Source organism: Myotis myotis, unplaced genomic scaffold (genome assembly GCF_014108235.1).
Source record: "Myotis myotis isolate mMyoMyo1 unplaced genomic scaffold, mMyoMyo1.p scaffold_m19_p_9, whole genome shotgun sequence".
Lineage (NCBI taxonomy): Eukaryota > Metazoa > Chordata > Mammalia > Chiroptera > Vespertilionidae > Myotis > Myotis myotis.
This window is the reverse complement of record NW_023416401.1, coordinates 81,096,813-81,116,119: the sequence shown is the minus strand read 5'-3', so window position 1 is coordinate 81,116,119 and position 19,307 is coordinate 81,096,813. Positions and strand designations below refer to the sequence as shown.

The 19,307-nt window shown below is 44.7% G+C and overlaps 1 protein-coding gene across 4 annotated transcripts in view; it reads left to right on the top strand.

Moving 5' to 3' along the window:
- Positions 1–7,419: 7,419 nt before the first annotated feature.
- LOC118662850 (adipocyte plasma membrane associated protein) overlaps positions 7,420–19,307 on the top strand; it is a 37,296-nt gene continuing 25,408 nt past the window's right edge. For 2 of the 4 annotated variants that reach the window (XM_036321803.1, XM_036321802.1), the window contains exons 1-2: positions 7,459–7,590; positions 17,875–17,981. Coding sequence is in view for 1 of the 4 variants with exons in the window: in XM_036321801.1 (XP_036177694.1) it covers positions 7,499–7,590 (92 nt within the window). In the remaining 3 variants the exon portion in view is untranslated. Of the gene's footprint in view, positions 7,591–17,874; positions 17,982–19,307 lie in introns of all 4 variants that reach the window. The other 2 variants (XM_036321801.1, XM_036321804.1) reach the window with 2 other exon arrangements.

Below are 19,307 nucleotides of genomic sequence, written 5' to 3'. Positions count from 1 at the left end.
ACTTGGCAGCGGTGGTTCTTGGGTGACACATCCTGGAACCAGAGAGGAGGGAGCCCAATTCAGGGGTGTGTCACCCAAGAACCACCCTCTCAAAATCTGGGATTCCTTAGGGGATGTTGGAGAGCTGGTTTCAGCCCAGTCCCCGCAGGCCAGGCTGAGGGACCCCACCTGCTGGAGGGACCCTGCTCACTCCGCAGATGCCCTTTGAGCCACGGCACCACCCCAGGTGCAGCCGGCTGGGGAGGTACTGTGGGAGGTTGGCTCCAGGGTGTGTCTGGCCCATCTTGCCCAGTCCTGCCCCACCAGACACCTTCTAATTAATTTCCTTTCAATGCGCATGAATCCGTGCACTGGGGCAGTAGTATTATTATATTTTTTTTCAGATATGTTCCTGGTTGCTTTTGGTTGGAGGGCTTTAACACTGGGCATGCCATATAAATAATTCCAATGCAGGGGACTAAGTCCTTTCATTCAGGCATGTTCAAAGTGTCTTAGAAACAAAGAATTGTTCTGCTTGAGAAATTAGAGGAATGGTTTTCAGTAATGATACTTGAAGTAGGTCCTGAATAATAAAAATGGTTTTGGCGAAGTGGAGGTGAAGGAAAGCTTTATCACAGGGAGAAGGAGTAATATGGACAAAGGCAGGGAGGGATGTATAGAATTGGAATCAGCAAGCAATTCTGAGTGTCTGAAACATGGGATTCAGGACAGGAAGAATAATCTAGACAGGCAGGAAGGGCCAGATCACGCAGTACTGTTAAAGGTGTCCCTGACATAATAGCTACACTGGTTGTATTTAACAGGGCATGTAGTAAATTGTGGCAATGCCTGAATTATAACCTGGGGTCCCTTCAGACCTGGATTTATAGAACTTTTTACTTCCTTCATGCTGGTTCTTTATCTCTTTCCTTATGGAACAGTCATGTGGGGTTCTAGTGCCATCTAGCACTAAGAAAGGTAAAGGCACATTTCCATCAGGAAAGCCTTTGAGTGCAATGGGGAAATTAATTCTTAATATTTAATTTTGCCTTTTCTAGTGATGATATATAGTAACAGGACTTGGTTTCCTCTGCGTGGAAATCCTCTTCTCTTTCCCTTCACCAAATCCTATTAACCTTTCAGCATTTTTATCTGTCAAATGTTCTCACAAGATCATCCTATTCCACTTTAATGCAATTATTGCATTTAAAAATTTAGCCCAGCTGGCATGGCTCAGTGGTTGAGTGTCGACCTATGAACCAGGAGGCCACAGTTTGATTCCAGGTTAGGGTAAATGCCCAGGTTGTGGGCTTGAACCTAGTTTGAGGTGTGCAGGAGGCAGCCAATAAATGATTCTTAAAATATATATTTTATTGATTTTTTACAGCGAGGAAGGGAGAGGGATAGTTAGAAACATCGATGAGAGAGAAACATCGATTCAGCTGCCTCTTGCATGCCCCCTACTGGGGATGTGCCTGCAACCCAGGTACGTGCCCTTGACCGGAATTGAACCTGGGACCCTTCAGTCCACAGGCCGATGCTCTATCCGCTGAGCCAAACCAGCTAGGGCAATGATTCTTTCATCCTTGATGTTTCTCTCCCTCTTCCTTCCTCTCTGAAATCAATAAAAATATATTTTAAAATTTACATTTATTATGGTGAGCTGATTAAAGTTGTCTCTCTCCTGAGTTAAATATCCATAAGTGAGCAAGTTTGTCTGTGGTTTGCTCACCATTATCTTCCAGCACTCAGCACTGGCTCATTAAAATAGCAGTAATGAACAAACTGATGATTATGTCATGCTTTTTGCACTTTATTGTTATTTATTCCCTGCCTTTATAATTCCAAGGGTAACCTTTCGCTTTGCTAACTAAAATTTTTTAACATCTACTGAAATTGGCCCAAACACAAGATACAGACGCTCCTAGAAGGAAAGTGATTTATTCAGGTTCTGATCTCCCGAGTAGATGGCAGGCTCATGCCTTAACAACCATCTTAACATCTCAGTAGGCAAAGGGCTTTTATAGAGGGGTCCTGGAAAGAGGGGAATTAAAGAATTTTGGTGATGTGCAGTTTCACATTCCAGTTCTTGGGTGCTTTTGGTACTCTCTTTCATGTGTGTCAGTGTCTGGTGTTTTGTTTTGTTTTTCTCTCGGCAGTTTTTATTTCTGGGAATAGGATGTTGCAGGCCTGGCCAGCCATCAGCATCTGCTATACTCCTGTGGTTGAGGCCAGTGAAAAGGGGACTCCTGGAACTCTTGTTGCCTGTAACATGCTTACATATGGAACTATTAATATTTTAGGCTATAAGTTTTTTGTTAGTATATTCTTACTTTTAATTTTTGGCTAGTTAGCTAATTAAATGTGAGTTGTTGTTGTTTTTTAAAATATTCTATACCGTGTTACACCACAGCTGAAAGTCTTTTTGTAATTAAGGTTTCATTGAGCCAAAAGTGCTAGCCAAAAGATGGGTCTTGGGGCATAGAATCTAAACCAGTGGTTCTCAACCTTGGCTGCACATTAGAATCACCTGGGAATCTTTTTAAAATCCTGATTTCTTTAAAATAAAATTGTTTCTTTGTTACTAATGTTGTGGCCCCACCCCATAACAAAGAAACAGAATTTCTGGAGGATGAGGCCCAGAAATCAGGATTTTAAAAAGATTCCCAGGTGATTCTAATGTGCAGCCAAGGTTGAAAACCAACTGATCTAAACCAATAGGGTTAGCAATGGAGGTGGGGTTCTTGGGATACTGCTGGAATAAGCATTTGTGGAGGCCCCTGTGGGCGGATGAGATATGGTAGAAAGCTTTATTTCCGTGGAATTACATCCCTTCAGTAAAGCTAGCAGCAGAGTCAGAGTCTAGTTTCCTTTCCATGTTGAAGCTGGGTCCAGTACAGCATCAAGCTGGTTGTAGTCCATTAGTCCATTGTGTGTGGGGGGCCACAGGAGAATACAGGAGGGTGTGCCCCAAGCCACGAGGGTACCAAAGGTCCTGAAAGCGCAGGAGCACAAGAGCATAACTGAGTGAGTTTCTTTGTTCAGGGGATAAAATATCCCAAATCTTCTTGTGTTTGCAGTGGCCACGCCCATTTTAGCCCATTGATATTGTTGTAATTAACCTATTTACGTATTAATAACAGGAAAGGGGAGGCCAATATTATAGGCATGTCATTTAGGCAGCGTCACCAGGAAGCTAAAGCTTTACACTCCCCAGGGAACCATCAGTACATTCCCCACAGGTCCCTGGGGGAAGGGCCTGGACAGGGAGAAGAATAGACACATGCCCAGTAAAGTTGGGGTGACCGTGGGAAGGTACCTGCCTGTCAGTCCCACCTGGGAACAGGTCATTGGCCAGAGTGGTCACTGCAAGGGTGTGAAATTTGGGATATTAAATCCCCTAAACCAAGGAGTTTGCCCTCCTGCTTTCTCTTATGCTCTTGGCGTGTTGTGCTTGACTCCTGGCTTGTAGGGCTCTCTTGCCCCTGCTTCCTGGCATTCTCTCAGGTGGCCATGAGCCATGTGGACCTCCCTCCCCCTCCCCCCCGCCAACATACACACATACATTGAGCTAATGGACTACAACCAACTTGATGCTGAACGGGACCTGGCTGCCACATGGAATGGAGTGGAAACTCTGGGCACTGGCTTTGCTTCAGGCTCTACTGAAACCCAGTTGCACTTCCTCTATAACTGGACTAAGGGAAATGGGACATTAGAAATGCAGATTTAATTCTATGCAAACAAAGATCACTCATCCTCCCGGGCTAGTCTCAGAAAATTCTTTTTCTGAGGATATCATAAGGACCCCACCCCCAGCACCTAGTGAGGAAGAGTTTACCCCAATTTCTCCAATAACACAATGACCTCTGTTCCCAGGTGTGATTGGCAGTAAGCACCTTCGTTAGTCCCCTGAACTTTATTGGGCATGCATCTATCTTCTCTTTGCTCCTTTCCTGTTATCAATAACTAGGTTAATTGCCAGTAGCATGGCTAGGTAGAAAAGACAGCATCTCGATGGTCCCAGAGTTTTGTAAGCATTTTATCCATCAAGCAGGGGGAAGGGAGAAGTAAGTGGTAATACGAAAGAATTTACATGAGTTATAGGCAATGAAGTTGGGGAAGGTGAAACGGGCCAGCCCTGGGATAGCGGCAGAGTTGGAATAAAGAAATGTCTGCTCTTGTAGATTGGCTGAGGGTAGCAGTCTGAAAAGCCCTCCTGTAAACAAGTGGGACTCCTGGAGTTAGATGTATGAATGAAAAAAAGAGGCCAAATACTAAACCTGACAAGCTCAAGGTGAAGTATGGTAGCAATCATTTCAGATTGAAACTGTAGTTTAACTCTAACCCTGTTGTTTGGCTTAACAATAGAAAGGTTACTTTGATTTTCTAAATTGTATAAATCATCCAATTCGATTGAATGCCTTATCGATTGAATGACTATTCCATTGATTGTATCATACTGGTCTTAGAGAGCACATTCTTCTGTACCTGGGAAACAGGACAGCACAATTACCCTAAATTGTTTTAGTGGCCACAGGTGGTGCGTTCCAGCTGACTCAGTGGTCCCGAGACCAGGACAGCACAATTACTCTAAATTGTCCTGACAACTCAGTGGTCGGGAGACCCAAGGGCTCTAGATAATGTGTTTCTATCAACTCAGTGATCAGGAGACCCAAAACTGTAATTTAGATAACATGCCTAAGTTTAACCCAGGTTACCCAAGGGCTCTAGATAATGTATTTCTGTCAATTCAGTGACCCCAGACCCGAAACTGTAATTAACATGCTTAATTCTGCTTCTGTAATCTGCTTTTTTGGGAGCCAGGTGCCACATTCCAAACCCTGGGATGTAATCAATACCTTTGTGATTTTTGCCTATATAAGTCTGGTTTTGCCACCATCTTATTGCTATGAGATTTGGGAATGGCCCCTCATAGTCCTGGATTGCAATAAATGTGACTCTTTAATTCGACTTCTTGAGGCGTCCTTCTGTGTTCGCGGGGTACATTACAACAAGGGAGGCCTGTGTGGCAGCCATTACAAATTCAGAGACCTACAGTAACCACACAGGATGGTCTGAAAGGAAAACTTTTTTTTTTAAAGTATATTTTATTAATTTTACAGAGAGGAAGGGAGAGGGATAGACAATTAGAAACATCAATCAGCTGCCTCGTGCACACCCTGCAACCAAAGTACATGCCCTTGACTGGAATTGAACCTGGGACCCTTCAGTTTGCAGGCTAATGCTCTATCCACTGAGCCAAACCAATTAGGGCTGAAATGAAAACTTTTTAACTAAAAGAGGTTCATGGTGGTAGTCTCGACCTAAGGCAATATATTTCCCTAACAAAGGTCAATCCTCACCTTAACTAAGCCTGCCTATTGTCTTTTTGTACCTAGGATAACATACCTGATAAATATGCCTTCGAAATAACAAAGTAATTTTCCTTTTGCTGGACCCCTCAAAGCACAGGCATTGAACCTGCAGAGTGGAGACCAGAAATCCCCTCATTGTATGGTTATCATGCTAATTGTTGACTGTTATCTATCCTGTACTCACCTATGTAAAAGAAGTATGTGCCTATCATTTTACTTTTTATCCAATCCCAGAGGTCCCCCCACCCATTCTCCCTAATCCATCACCAATGGATTTCATGTAACCCACTTACATCTTTTCTTTTGATTGTAATGTATAAAATAAGGTGCAAAACTACCATTTTTTTTTTCTGGAGCATTTTCTCAATCTGTTGAGTTTTTGCTTCCCAGCAATTGTCCTCAGTTTGATTCAAATAAACTCATAAAGATCTCTATACACTTGAACGCTTCTTATGCTGACATTGGTGCCTGGATAAAATAACCTGTGGAAATATCCACCTGGAAATTAATCTGCACTTCCAACAGGCAAAACAGGAATGTGAGAAGTGTTTTGCTAACTGGTCAGCATCCATTAACAGACTAGCAGTTCTGTCTCTTTCACTCTCCTGCTGTAACTTAATTAGAATTTTTTTCTTATCACTTTCATAAACTTTATCAACTGTCTGTTGTAATCATCACAAAAAGATTTTAACGCTCAACATCTGGCCTTAACCATATGGACAATTTCCAGCCTATTTTCCCCTTAACCAGATCTGTTCAGACAAAGGGAGGGTTGTTGCCCTGCTGTATCTCTGTTACAGGGCAGTGAAAAGCTAGGGAAATCTCAGGGCAAGAAGAATAGGGAAACCGAGAAAGGAAAGTTAAAACAAGGCCAACCAGTGTGGGCAATTTGCAGCTGGCTTGTAAATAACAAGCCATTATCTTCCCCAAACCAAGGACACTTGAGAGCTAATGGTTAAAAGCCTCCCTAACCAGAGAATGCAGAAAAGGAGGGGTAAAGATGAAAGAAATAAGGGCAGTTTTACTCCCTAAGCCAGCGGTTCTCAACCTGTGGATCACGACCCCTTTGGGGGTCGAACGACCCTTTCACAGGGGTCGCCTAAGACCATCAGAAAACATATATAATTACATATTGCTTTTGTGATTAATCACTATGCTTTAATTATGTTCAATTTGTAACAATGAAATTGGGGGTCACCACAGCATGAGGAACTGTATTAAAGGGTCGCGGCATTAGGAAGGTTGAGAACCATTGCAAGCAGAAAAGCCAGCAGTCTCAAGGCTTGGCAAGATAAAATTGCCAGATGCTTCCCATTGCCAGATGCTTCCCATGAATTCTGGGAAGGCCGTAACAAAGTAAAACGGGACCGTGAGAATTAATGTGTACCAAAGTACTCAGCAGAGGCATTCTGAAACCTATAGACAGGAAGGTATATAACGCTTCGGACCCCCACCCAACTCACTCTTCAGATCAGCTGAGAGCCCACCTTCGCTTTAGAAGCCCGAGGTCTAGATTTGCTTGCTTCTGTAATAAATTTGCTTGCTTTAATAAAACTGGCTCCATCACAGCGCAATCATCTGGCGTTTTCTCATTTAAATTCATTTATGTGAGAAGACAAGAATTGAGATTGGGGACAGCCCTCTCCCAGTGGCTCAGGTGTCTGTGAGAGGTGCCTCTAACATCTCCAAGAATATGAACTTACTTTTTACGCTGCCTGTAGGAACCCAATAAGCTGCACCAGCCTCTTTACCAACACAAACCACCGACACCTCACTGCCATGTGCACAATTATTGTCATTCACCATCAGAAATGAAATGAAATGAAACAGGCAGCGCAGGGGCTGCACCAGGCGGCGCGCGTTTGGGCTTCCGAAGCCCAAGGCCAAGGCGCTCACTCTGGACTGCAGGCCCCCCGGGAGGCGGGGAACCAGCACCCGGGCCGCTGGAAAGCGCCTGGAAGGCCCACTGAGTGACAGCCAGGAGGCAGGAAGGGGCGGGGTCAGAGTGCGTAGCTGGGGAGCGCGGGCCAGGAAGGGGCGGGGCGGACCAGGAAGGGGCGGGGCGCGGCCGCCCTCGGAGCCCGCGTTCTGGCGTTTTTCCGTTTCGGTGCCGGCGGTCAGGCGGCGGTGACAGTTCCAAAATGAGCGAGGCGGCTGGGCTCCGGCAGCGCCGGCCCCCGCGGCCGCCGGTCGTCACGGACGACAGCCAGACCCCGGAGGCCCAGGATGGCAGGTAACCCCGGCCCCCAAGCGTGAGGATGGCCGTGACAGCAGCCGGGTAAACCCGGTGCCAACGCGCGGCATGCGCCCGTGTCGGGTAGTCCCTGTGGCAACACTCGCCTTACGGGGAGGAAACAGGCTCGGTCCAAGCGGATGCCCCTGCCGGGTCCTGGTGGCTTTGGGCCCCCTCTGCGCTCTGTCCTGCGGTGTCCCAGGCTCCGGGTTCGAGGCCGCCACGCACCGCACCTGCCCCGCCCGCCCCCGCTTCCAGAGCGGTGGTGTCCTCGCCTTCTCCTCGCTCCCCTTTCCTCCGCGCGCTGTCCTTCCCGTTGGCTCACCCGGTCCCCGGGGAGAGCCGCCCGGCCCCTGCCCTGCGTCCTCCCGGCCCCGCGCTCGCACCGTCCCGCAGGGGGAGTGGGGGAGTCCGAGAAGACGTCCGGTCGCCCCCGGAGGTCTAGCTCGCGCGGGCTGTCCTCTGCACCGGGCCCTCCTCGCTGGCGACCCGTCCTCACCGAGGCTTTCCGGAGAGGGCAGAGCTCAGAAGTGACTTGGATCGGCAATTATTTTTTTTTGTGAGAATTCAGCTTTGCAGATTTTCCCCGATACGGACGGAGAAGCATAGGAAACGGTAGCTATTGATGCCTGATGGAAGAAATATCAGATTTTGGCCTTTGCTGCTTCTCTCAACCTTCTAGAATTTAAGCATGCTGTGTTTTGTTAACCACCAACGGAAGCATGATCCTCAGACATCTATCTATTTTAATATAAAATAAACTTCCGCTTTTTTAAAAAAAATTTTTGTGTCCCAAGTCTCACAGCTTTGAATATTTTGGTATTCAAGCGGCTCTAGATAGACCAAGCTGAAAGTCGTGGAACGGATTGACTTGTAGGTCGAGAGAAATAATGGAGATATTTATTGGTGTGTGCCAAGGGGTGTGGTACATAGTGAATAAGGGACAGGTTTGGCCGGGACAGACCGAATTTACTCACTGATGAGGATAAGAGGAACACCTTGGAAGGAGAGCGATAGCAGAGGGGACTGCTTGGGCTCTAGAAAGGCGATTCGATGAGAAGACGTTCTGGTGATATCTGACTTCTGGGCTCAGTGGAAGGCGGGGGATATAACAGAGCTCTGACGTATTGTCACTAACCATCCTGGTTTTCCCCGGACTCAGAGACTTCCAAGGACGCAGGACTTTCAGTGCTAACCTTGGCAGACCAGGACACGGTGGTCACCCTGCTGGCTGTGGACATAGTGAAGCCATCCTCTGCTGGTGACCGAGGAGCCTTTTAGAATGGTCATGCAAGGACTGGGAAACCATATATATCTCTAATGGTCTCTTTCATAGTGAGTTTTTGTTAGCCATCTTCCTTTCTACATTTATTATCATAATTAGAGGCCTGGTGCATGACATTCGTGCACTTAAGGGTTGTGGCGGGGCGGGGGGGGGGGGGGGGGGACCTTAGCCCGGCCTGTGCCCTTTATCAGTCCAGGAGCCGCTGCACTCACCAGACATCAGCCGGGCTTGTGGCTGAGTGGCACTGCCCCTGTAGGAGCGTACTGACCACCAGCGGGCAGCTCCTGTATTGAGCAGCCCCCTGGTGGTCAGTGCACATCATAGCGACCAGTTGTTCCACCATTTGGTCAATTTGCATATTGCCCTTTTATTATATAGGATACTATAGTTTTTTAAAAATTATTTTGTCATGTGATTCTCTGTTTTTCGTTTCTTTTGTGGTCATTTTTAAATAGCTCATCTAATTGTCTTCTTGATTACCTTAAAAGTTGACTATTCATCACAAGACAAAAACATTGAGTATAATGGGTGAAGTAAAGGGATCTGAAGGAAGTAGAAATGTGACAGCTATAAAATAAACTTTATATGTGCTAAACAGGATAAAGAAAGCCGTGGAAGATACATTATTCAATTAACAGAAGTAGGACAATCGATTTTAGTGAATGGGACATCTAGCAATACCTTGGCTAACTCCTGATTCTTGGCATGAAAGGCGATGTTAGCTCTTTCACTGATGAGGTCATTGAGGTCTGTGTGAGTGAAATGGTTTACACAAAGTTACAGAGTATTGGAGTCAAAAGAAATGAAAATGAATGAAGAAGGGTAGAATTGGCAACTGGGCAATGATTGACAAGCACATTCTGTGTTTGAACTATGATGAGGAATATAGTCATTAAATCCATTTATTCATTGTGGAACATAGCACTTTAAAATACCATTGCTAAGCACTTAAAATACCATTGCAAGCTTATAATTAGTATTATTTGGCATCAATTTTCCCAGGTGCTTCAGAAACTTTATGATTGTATCATAAAGATTACATGTTAGAATGATTGTAACACTGAAAATATTCTTTCCCTTTTGAAACATATTCCTTCCCTTTGAAACATATTTTTGTCTGGGAAGAGAGAATAGCTGTCTTATGCCCAAAAATAACTGTTTAGGACTCAAGAGTGAATACACTGAAGATTTAATAGCTATTTTTTATAGCTTTTTTTTCTTCTTTTTTTAGAATATATTTTTATTGATTTCAGAGAGGAAGGGAGAGGGAGAGAGATGAAAACATCAATGATGAGAGAGAATCATTGATTGCTTGCCTCCTGCATGCCCCCCACTGAGGATCAAGCCCACAAGCTGGGCATGTGCCCTTGATTGGAATCGAACCCAGGACCCTTCAGTCCTCAGACTGATGCTCTATCCACTGAGCAAAACCAGCTAGGGCTCAATGGCTTTTCCTAAATGATTTTAAAACTAATTACATATCTCTACTTGGTCAATTTTCCTTTTTCTTTTTTAAGACTGAAGAGTGAGCCCGGCCCGTGGGGCTAAGTGGTCGAGCGTCAACCCATGCACCAAGAGGTCACTGGTTTGGTTCTGATCAGGGTACATGACTGTGTTGCAGGCTCAATCCCCAGCAGGGAGTGTGCAGGAGGCAGCGATTGATATTTCTTTCTCATTGATGTTTCTATCTTTCTATTCCTCTCCCTTTCTCTCTCTCAAATCAATAAAAGCATATTTTTAAAAAAAATGACTGAAGAGTGAGAGAGGCAGTGTGGAGAAACAGATAGGGCTGTCATAAAGTCATGAAGCCATGAGGATTTAGGAATCTGGAGTTTTCTTCTCAGCTCTTCCCCTGTGTCAATAAGTGTTGTCAAGGGGCTCTTTTAACTTCTTTGTTATTTTCAATGCTAATATGAAGACATTTACAGTCTAGGAGCCCTAGTATAAAGGAATGTGAAAAATAAACAAATTTAAGGTGCAGTCACTCAAACAGACAGACTTTGTTGCTGGTTGACTTTCTCAGTTTCCAGAGATCACTTGACACCTGGGGTTCTGGTCCCACATAGATTTGGGGCTCACAGGTTTCCCACAAAAATCATGGGTTGTTTTATTCTCACAGGGTCAGTGGGTCAGGACTTCAGTCCATTACTCGAGGCTCTGATGTTCTGTGTGCAGAAAGGGTTAGAGAACGCCTTTCATATTTGGCTGGTGAAAGTACAGGATTGTGTAAATTGTGGTTGAGCCAACAGTAATTGCATTACTGTAATCGTTCTCTGGCACTTAAAGACTGTAGGAAATTTCAGGCTCAAGAGATTGGGGCAAACAAGTTGATTTCCCAAACTGTACCTGGGAAGGAAATTGTCAGCTCTCCTGAATGTGTCAGCACAGACAGTGAAGGGGAGTATGATGGGTTTTGTCAGTAGAAATGGATAGGGATAAGTGGGGCATCCTTTATTTAAGTTACCATAATGAAGGAGTGCAGAGGCAACGGGCACACCTGGAGGAAAGGCAGAATTGAAGTTGACTGTGAGTTTGCAGGAACCAGTGAGATGGGTCTGGCAAAAAGTTAATGAACCTGGGGATAAAATAAGTGTGCCTAGAGCATGGGTACAGAAACCACTGCAAGGAACTCTGCACCAGTCAGGGGCTCAGATGCCTCCAGAGAGCTGCAGTCCTGGTCCTACCATTTTCCGAGAGCTTTTTGTGTTCCATGCCTTCGTCTTAGCATCAGTCACAGTGGTTTTTGTACCAACCGGACGTGATACTGTCTGCAGCAAGTGTGAGGCTGGGAAGAGCAGAGTGTGTGCTTGTCTGAAGATTGGAAACCCTGTGCAGCCACCCTGCAACTTTGGGTTTCGTAGGGCCAGATCTGCCGCCTTTTCAAGAGAAGCTGGAAACCATATTTTTCTGTGAAATCCTTTACTTTTTAGTTTTGTCAGCTAAAGCCATTTTGTGGAGTGATCATTTTTGTTTAAATTAGAGCTTTCCTTGAGTTGTGGGCACCACATTTTATGGGAGACATTGACAAACTCTGAAACAACCAGAAAAGAGAATGCTCTGTAAGCCCCACCATCTGAGGAGCTCCAGTAGGACTGGGGATGCTTTGCTTGGAGACGAGAGAACTGAGGATGGTGTGACTTCAGATATCAGTTCTAGGGAGGGCTGTCTAGGAGGGCAAGGGTTTGTTGCTTCCCAGAGTAGAACTGTGACCAACCAGTGTAAGCAAGGGGAAAGTGTGTTTCTCAGAACATGTTGCATGAGATGACATGAGCAGCGAAGGTCCTTGAGCCAAAGGATTAGGGAAGTGCTCTCTGTTCTGCCTTTGGACATTGACCATGCATGCTGGCAGGTACTTCTCTGGTCTGCAGGGTTCTGTGGGATCTGCCCCTGGCAGTGGGCCTGACCTGTTCGAGCAGCTTCCCCTCACTCACTGTGCCTCAAACTCCCTGTTTTGGTTATTGTGGTCAAGGCTTGGGAATGGAGACTTTAAGTTAATGCCTAAAGCATGTATGCTTTACTCATATGCCAAGTGCTTGTTGAGTGCTACTGTGTTTCCTCTGCTTGCATTGCTTTGTCCCAGATACTGTGGGACCTCATGCTGTTGAGCATTCTTAAAACCATTACTTTATACTCTGTTTCTGATGAATTGTTTGCCTCCATTTCATTTAGCTCTTTTTCAAGGGATTCCTTCTGTCATTTCAGGCCTGTTTCTTTGTTTCCCCATTTTTGCTTTTTCTTTGGATTTGTTTATATGCATTGTATAGCGATGGCCCCCAATCTTGGTGGTTTGGTTCTCTGTCCTGGGTGTCTTGTGGGATGCAGAGGTGTAACCTCCTTGGTCTTCTGAGCTCTAGAAATGTCCCTTGCGCAGGTTACGTGGGCCCCCTTGTTGTAATTAGGTATTAATTGTTGTTGTCCTGTTCATGTGTGCTCAGCCCTTGGTCTGGTTGACTGTGAGGCTTAACCTTGACACATCATGCCAACTGTTATACAGGTGCTGACAGAACAAAATAACACAAAACAAGACTAACCCAAAAACAACATGAGAAAATAACAAACCACCACAACCAGAAACAATACAAAAGAATAAGAAAACAAATGACAAACAAACAGAAAAAAAATAATACTAAATGACAAGAGACCAAAAGAATTAGAGAAGGAAAAAACCCACGAAAAATAGAATATCAAAGAAAGGAAGACAAGAAAAGAAAAAAAAAGAATAAAAAAGTAAAGAAAAAAAAGAAATGAATTATTAATAAATTTAAAAAAGTAATAATAATGAATAAAATAAAATATAAAATAGGAAAAGAAAAATGGGAAACAAAATAAAAAAGAAAACAGAAAGGGAAAATAGAATAAGAGAAGGAAAGAGGGAAATAAGAGATGTGAAAGAAAATAGAGAAGAAAAATTAAAATATGAAATAAGAAAAGAAAGGAAATTAAAAATAACACACATATACAAACATAGACAACACCCCCCAAAATGGAGTTCCTCTTTGCACATTTTAATGCCTACTGTGTTTGCTCTTTGGATCTGCTATTTTTGGAGGTCACTGGATTTTGCTCTAGTGTTGCCTGAAGCTGGGCACTTGTTATGCCAGGCTGGGGCCTCCTAGGAGGTCCTCTGGTGCAAGCTATTGTCAGTTGCTGTCCCTGCCTGGCCTTTGGTAACCTGAAGCTTAGCAGGTCGAAGCCCCAAGCCATCTGGCAGGTGGGGCCTCTGGAGCCCAAGGGCTGGGTCTATCTGAGGTCATGCCCCTTGAATGTCCCTGCTCTGAGTTGCTCTCCCTTCTCCCACAGAACTGCACTCTGTGGAGGCAGTTTAATCAGGCTCAGGTTGGGGATAGTACCCTTAACCTATAGACGGGGTGGTGGGTGTTTCCTCTCCTTTCCAGGGCTGAGCTGGCTGAACTCCCTGGGGAGATTGTATGTACCTGCTTCCCCACAATGCAGCCATAGCTGCACACCTCCATCTATCTCCAAATAGAAGCCCATCTGAAAGACACAGTCGCAATACCTCAGCTCTGGCTCCCTGGCACCCCTTTGCTGCCACACCAAGTAGTAGGAGATAAAAAAAAAATCAGCTCTGCTTGGCACTTCATTCTCTTGTATGACCAGCCTGGCGCTGGGCAGAGCCTCTAGCCAGGCTCCAACTGGGCCAAATACCCAAGACCTCTGCACTATCATACTGAACAGTACGGGCTCAGATTTCCAGCCCAGCACTGCTTCCCTCTGCCTTGGATCACAGGATGGGCAGACTGAAGAGCTCTGCACATGGTCGCTGGAGTATCACCATGCTTTCTCATTGGGCAAGACCAATCCTCTTTCCTAAGCCACAGAAACTAGCACCTGCCTGGCTCTCTGCCCAAGGTTCTTCCAGAGAATAGAGGGCCCCTCAGTGTCACTTTTGGGTGCACCAATCAGATCCCTCTGCTGGCCCCAAGCTCTGCTGCCTCGCTCTAGTAGTCCTCGATTGGAGTGAACACTTCAGGCTGGTGTGTAACAAAGAAATCATTATTTGCCTGGTATGGTGTGGTCTGGGTCTCCTAGGTGTACGGAATCCCCACTGAGCCCCACTTTCAACACTACACAGGCTCCCCCTCTCTTCTCTTGTCACTCTGGCTGAGACCCCACACTTCCAGGGGATAAGGCTACACTGCTGCAATATCCCTTTTGCTTCCCAGCTGTGTACCTGTGCAGGTTGGCTCACCCTCTCCTCATCTCCTTGTACCTTTTCTCTGAGTTCCCTGCTCTCAGTATTTCAGATCAGCTATACGCCATCTGCTTTTTCTGGATGAACACTCTGCAATTTAGCTATAAGTCTGGTCCGGTGTTGGGAGCAAGCGCATGAAGCTTCCAGCTACTCTGCAGCCATATTCCAGAACGTTTCAATAGAGGCTAGCTGATGGTTAGCCAATGTTGATAGACTTCTCTCACTGGGGAGGAAGTTAGATAAGGTTGGTGGTGACCAGTTAGTTGCACTATTAAGAGGGTATCACCTAGATCTCTGGCAAGGATGGGCCATGTGGGACACAGGTCATCGTCCCAGACCTCTGGTTGCCTTTCTAATTATAAGCACTGTTGCTTTCAGTCCTGGCTTGACTTTTTTATTTTATTTTTGGAGATAGTGAGCCTTTTACCATTGTGTGAAGAAGGGGCAACCAAATATTTAAGCAGGGTGTCACAGGCTTTAAATCAGATTACTACTAAATTTAGATGAAAAAGATATAAACTGCAGTGTGATAAAGGACAGTTAACTACAGGAGTCTAAGACAAATAGCAGGATCCTGTTTTACGTAGAATCACATTAGCCGAGGAAAAGGTAAAGTAGCCCTATGGTGACATTGAACAGTTCCCCCAAGGGACTGTTCCTCTGCTAGGATGGGGAAGGGTGATTACATCAGCCTCCTTTACGGACAGGGACCCTACCAGAATGCCATGTGGTCAGCACTCACCTCTGACAGGCACCTATCTTTACCATTTGTCTCTCTTTTGGGAGTCTGCTTTTTTTTAGAAAAAAATATTTTTATTGATTTCAGAGAGGAAGGGAAAGGGAGAGAGAGAAAGAAACATCAACGATGAGAGAGAATCATTGATTGGCTGCCTTCTGGGGAACCAGCCTGCAACCTGGCCTTGACCAAGAATCAAACTGTGACTTCCTGGTTCATAGATCGATGCTCAAATTGGCCAGGCAGGGATTCTGCTTTTAAAAGAACCACACAAAGTCTTTGCTGTCATTTTTACTTATAAGTAGTTTTTTCCATTGTGTTGAAAGACTTTAGGCCACTTAAAGGAAATCACTTGAACCCTGGCTGGGTGACTCAGTTGATTGGAGCACTTTCCATACACTAAAAGGTTGTGGATTCAATTCCTGTTCGGGACACATACTCAGATTGCAAGTTTGATCATTGGTCAAGATGTGTACAGGAGTCAACCGATCGATGTTTTCCTCTCACATTTCTCTCTTTCTCTCTCTCTCTCTCTCTCTCTCTCTCTCTCTCTCTCTCTCTCTCTCCCCTCCTTCCTCCCTTCCTCCCTTCCTCTCTATCTCTCAAATAAATAACATATCCTTGGGTGAAAACTAAAAAAAAAAAAAGGAGAAAATCACTTGAGTTACAGATTGTCCCAGCCTCTGTAGTGGCAGTTTGCATAGTTGAGTCATTGACTTTTTTTTTAAAAAAAAGTGTGTATATATATATATATATATATATATATATATATATATATATATATTTGTTGATTTCAGAGAGGAAGGGAGAAAGAGATGGAAACATTAATGATGAGAGAGAATCATTGGTAAAGCTCACAATCAGGGCATGCACCCTGACTAGGAATTGAACCAGGACCTCTTGGTTCATGGGTTGATGCTCAACCACTGAGCCACACTGGCTAGGCCAGCCATGGGCAAACTACGGCCCACAGGCCGGATCCGGCCCATTTGAAATGAATAAAACTAAAAAAAAAAAGACCGTACCCTTTTATGTAATGATGTTTACTTTGAATTTATATTAGTTCACAGAAACACTCCATCCATGCTTTTGTTCCGGCCCTCCGGTCCAGTTTAAGAACCCATTGTGGCCCTCGAGTCAAAAAGTTTGCCCACCCCTGGCTAGGCTGTTTTTTTTTTTAAACCTCTCTGAGATATAATCACATACCATAAAATCTACCCATTTAAATTGTTTTACGGTTTTTAGTACATTCACAGAGTTTTGTAATAATCATTGCAATCTAAGTTTAGAACATTTTCATCACTGTTGACTTTTTAAAAAAATTGAGGTGAAATTTACATAATGTAAAGTTACCCTCAGAGTGTACAGTTCAGTGATGTTTAGTGTTGGACAATCACCAGCTCTCTAGTTTCAAAAGCTTTCCATCACCCCATAAGAACATCTTACACCCATTAGGTAATCACTCCCCATTTCCCCTTCCCACCAGAATGTCCATCAACAGGTGGAATATTGTTGAGTCATAAGAAGGAATGAAGTTCTGATATATACTGCAGCTTGGGTGGACATTGTAGCGTTCTGAGAGAAAGAAACCAGTCATGGAAGGTCAAATATTGTATGACCCCATTTGGTCCCATCATATGAAATGTTCAGAACAGGCAGATCGCCACTAACTTTTGCAGAGCGTGTTTCAGACCTTGACTCTGAGGGCTCCAGGTCCGGGTATCCTCTCCCTGCCTTCCTGTGCTTGACAGGCTCCGTTGCTAATGGCTTAGAGTCAGACCTGGCACTCAGTCGTGTTCTTCCAGTTCTGACAGTTGTCTGCGGGCAAGCTGCTCGTGCTTCCCTGTCCACTTCTCTTGTTTGTAAAGTGGAGAGAGACACAATCCCCCTAGTTACCCAGGTAAAGCACATTGCATGGCACGTCCTTCTTGTCATGTATCGTGGCTTTTGTCATGGCCCTTACTCCTTTCCTGCCGAGGACTCTCAGGTTGCATTAGCCTGCTGTTGTGTGGGTTCCTAGCTGATCTGTGCCAGACATGCGTGTTCACACACTGTGTGATCTTGTACCTCGATGGGCATCAGTCACCTTAGAAGAAGGTTGTGTGGCCCTGGGGTTTGGAGGCAGGCTGGGAGAGAGGGGTTATCTGCTTGTTGTCCTTCCTGGCTACCTGTCCTCTTCCAGGAGTCTGGGTTCCTTCAGCCTCTTCCTACAGGGTCGGTAGGACTGGACCACCTCCTTTCCCAGCTAGCAGAAGGGGTAAAGGCCGACAACATGGCATCTTACCTGGCCAGGGGCAGTTCTGAATCCTGTGTGACTGAAGAGAAGGAAGTTAGGAGCAAAATTTGTTTTTCCTTTTATTAGACGGAAAATGGCAAAGGGGAAATGTCAAAAGGAAAAAAGAACTGGTTAGCACTGTCCCCTAAGCTGTCCTGCTCTCGGGGAGAAAGTAGGAAGAAGAAACAGGCTGCACCTTCAAGTTCGCTTGGAAATGTTCTCAGCTGAATGTCCTGGCTCATCATTTACAGGTTCTGCTTTTCATATCCCTGCAGGAAACAATCCAACCAAGCGTCTGCCACCATTAACAAGGACCTGCTTCCCTCCAGTTTCCAACTTATTTCTGACAGCTTTTGGAGCCATCACCAGCAGTGCCTCCAATGTCCGTATTTCTGCCCACAGTCTATTATTGACAATTGAGGTGTTCTCTCCTATGATATCTGTTTCTCTACCATGCTCCTCACTCACTTCTTTCTGAGCACTTGCTAGCCGGGTCTTTGGCATCCATGTTTCTACTAACAGTGTCTTTAAGAAAATCTAGACTTTTTCCATCCTCCTTCTCAGAATTCTTCTATTTTCTACCCATAGCCCAATTCCAAAGCTACTTCCCTATTTTAGGTATTTGTTCTAGCAGCATCTCATTTCCAGATAATAAAGTTAGTTTAATGAGAAAAATGTATTAGTTTTCTGTGGCTCTGGTGACAAATGACCACATACTTAGTAACTTAAACAACACATTGGTTATCTTACAGTTCTGGAGGCCACAAGTCCTGGGCAGGCCACCTGGCTGAAATCCAAGTGCTGCAGGGCCATTCTTCTTTGTGGAGGCTCTAGGGCAGCGGTTCTCAACCTGTGGGTTGCGACCCCTTTGGCGGTCGAATGACCCTTTCACAGGGGTCTCCTAACACCATCCTGCATATCAGATATTTACATTATGATTCATAACAGTAGCAACATTACAGTTATGAAGTAGCAACAAAAATAATTTTATGGTTGAGTCACAACATGAGGAACTGTATTTAAAGGGCCAGAAGGTTGAGAACCACTGCATTAGGGGGTAACCTGTTTCCTGCCCACTCAGATTGTTGGCAGAATTCAAACACTTTACAGTCCTGTTGTTCCAAATGTCTGTAAGGTGACATGAAAGCCTTTCCTTCACTCCTTTTTCTTTTATTCCCTTTGCTTTTTATTTCTACCTACCCCTATAGAAACAGAATGGCTTATTTTATTTTCTGCATTTAATAAAATCATGCATGTTCAGACTGGGCAAGACTTTGAGATTCCCCACCCCAATACCCCATTACACAGAGGGGAGCCTATGGGCTTTGGGTGAAGAAACCCACATATAATGGCTTGGCTGGTTGTTGTGGAGTTGGGACTGGCATCCAGGCACCCACATTTCTACAGATTTATGCAGCAAAAGATTATCCTGTCAAAAATCAGGCAAAACACTCCCCTTAAATCATTTGTTAGGTGCGAGTCTTGATTTTTTTTTGTTAACTCACTTTTTTTTTTTAATAGAAAAAGATTCTCCATCTTAGGAGCTCATGATTTTATTTGCTTTAAGTTAATCTTAACATCAAGCGCTCAGTAAATTTGGATGCACTTAAGCAAGTAATGATTTTGTAAAGTTTATTTAGTAGCAAGAGGCTAAATGTGCTCACTTTTTTACCAAATGAATAATGATGTATGTGAGGATCATTTGAGA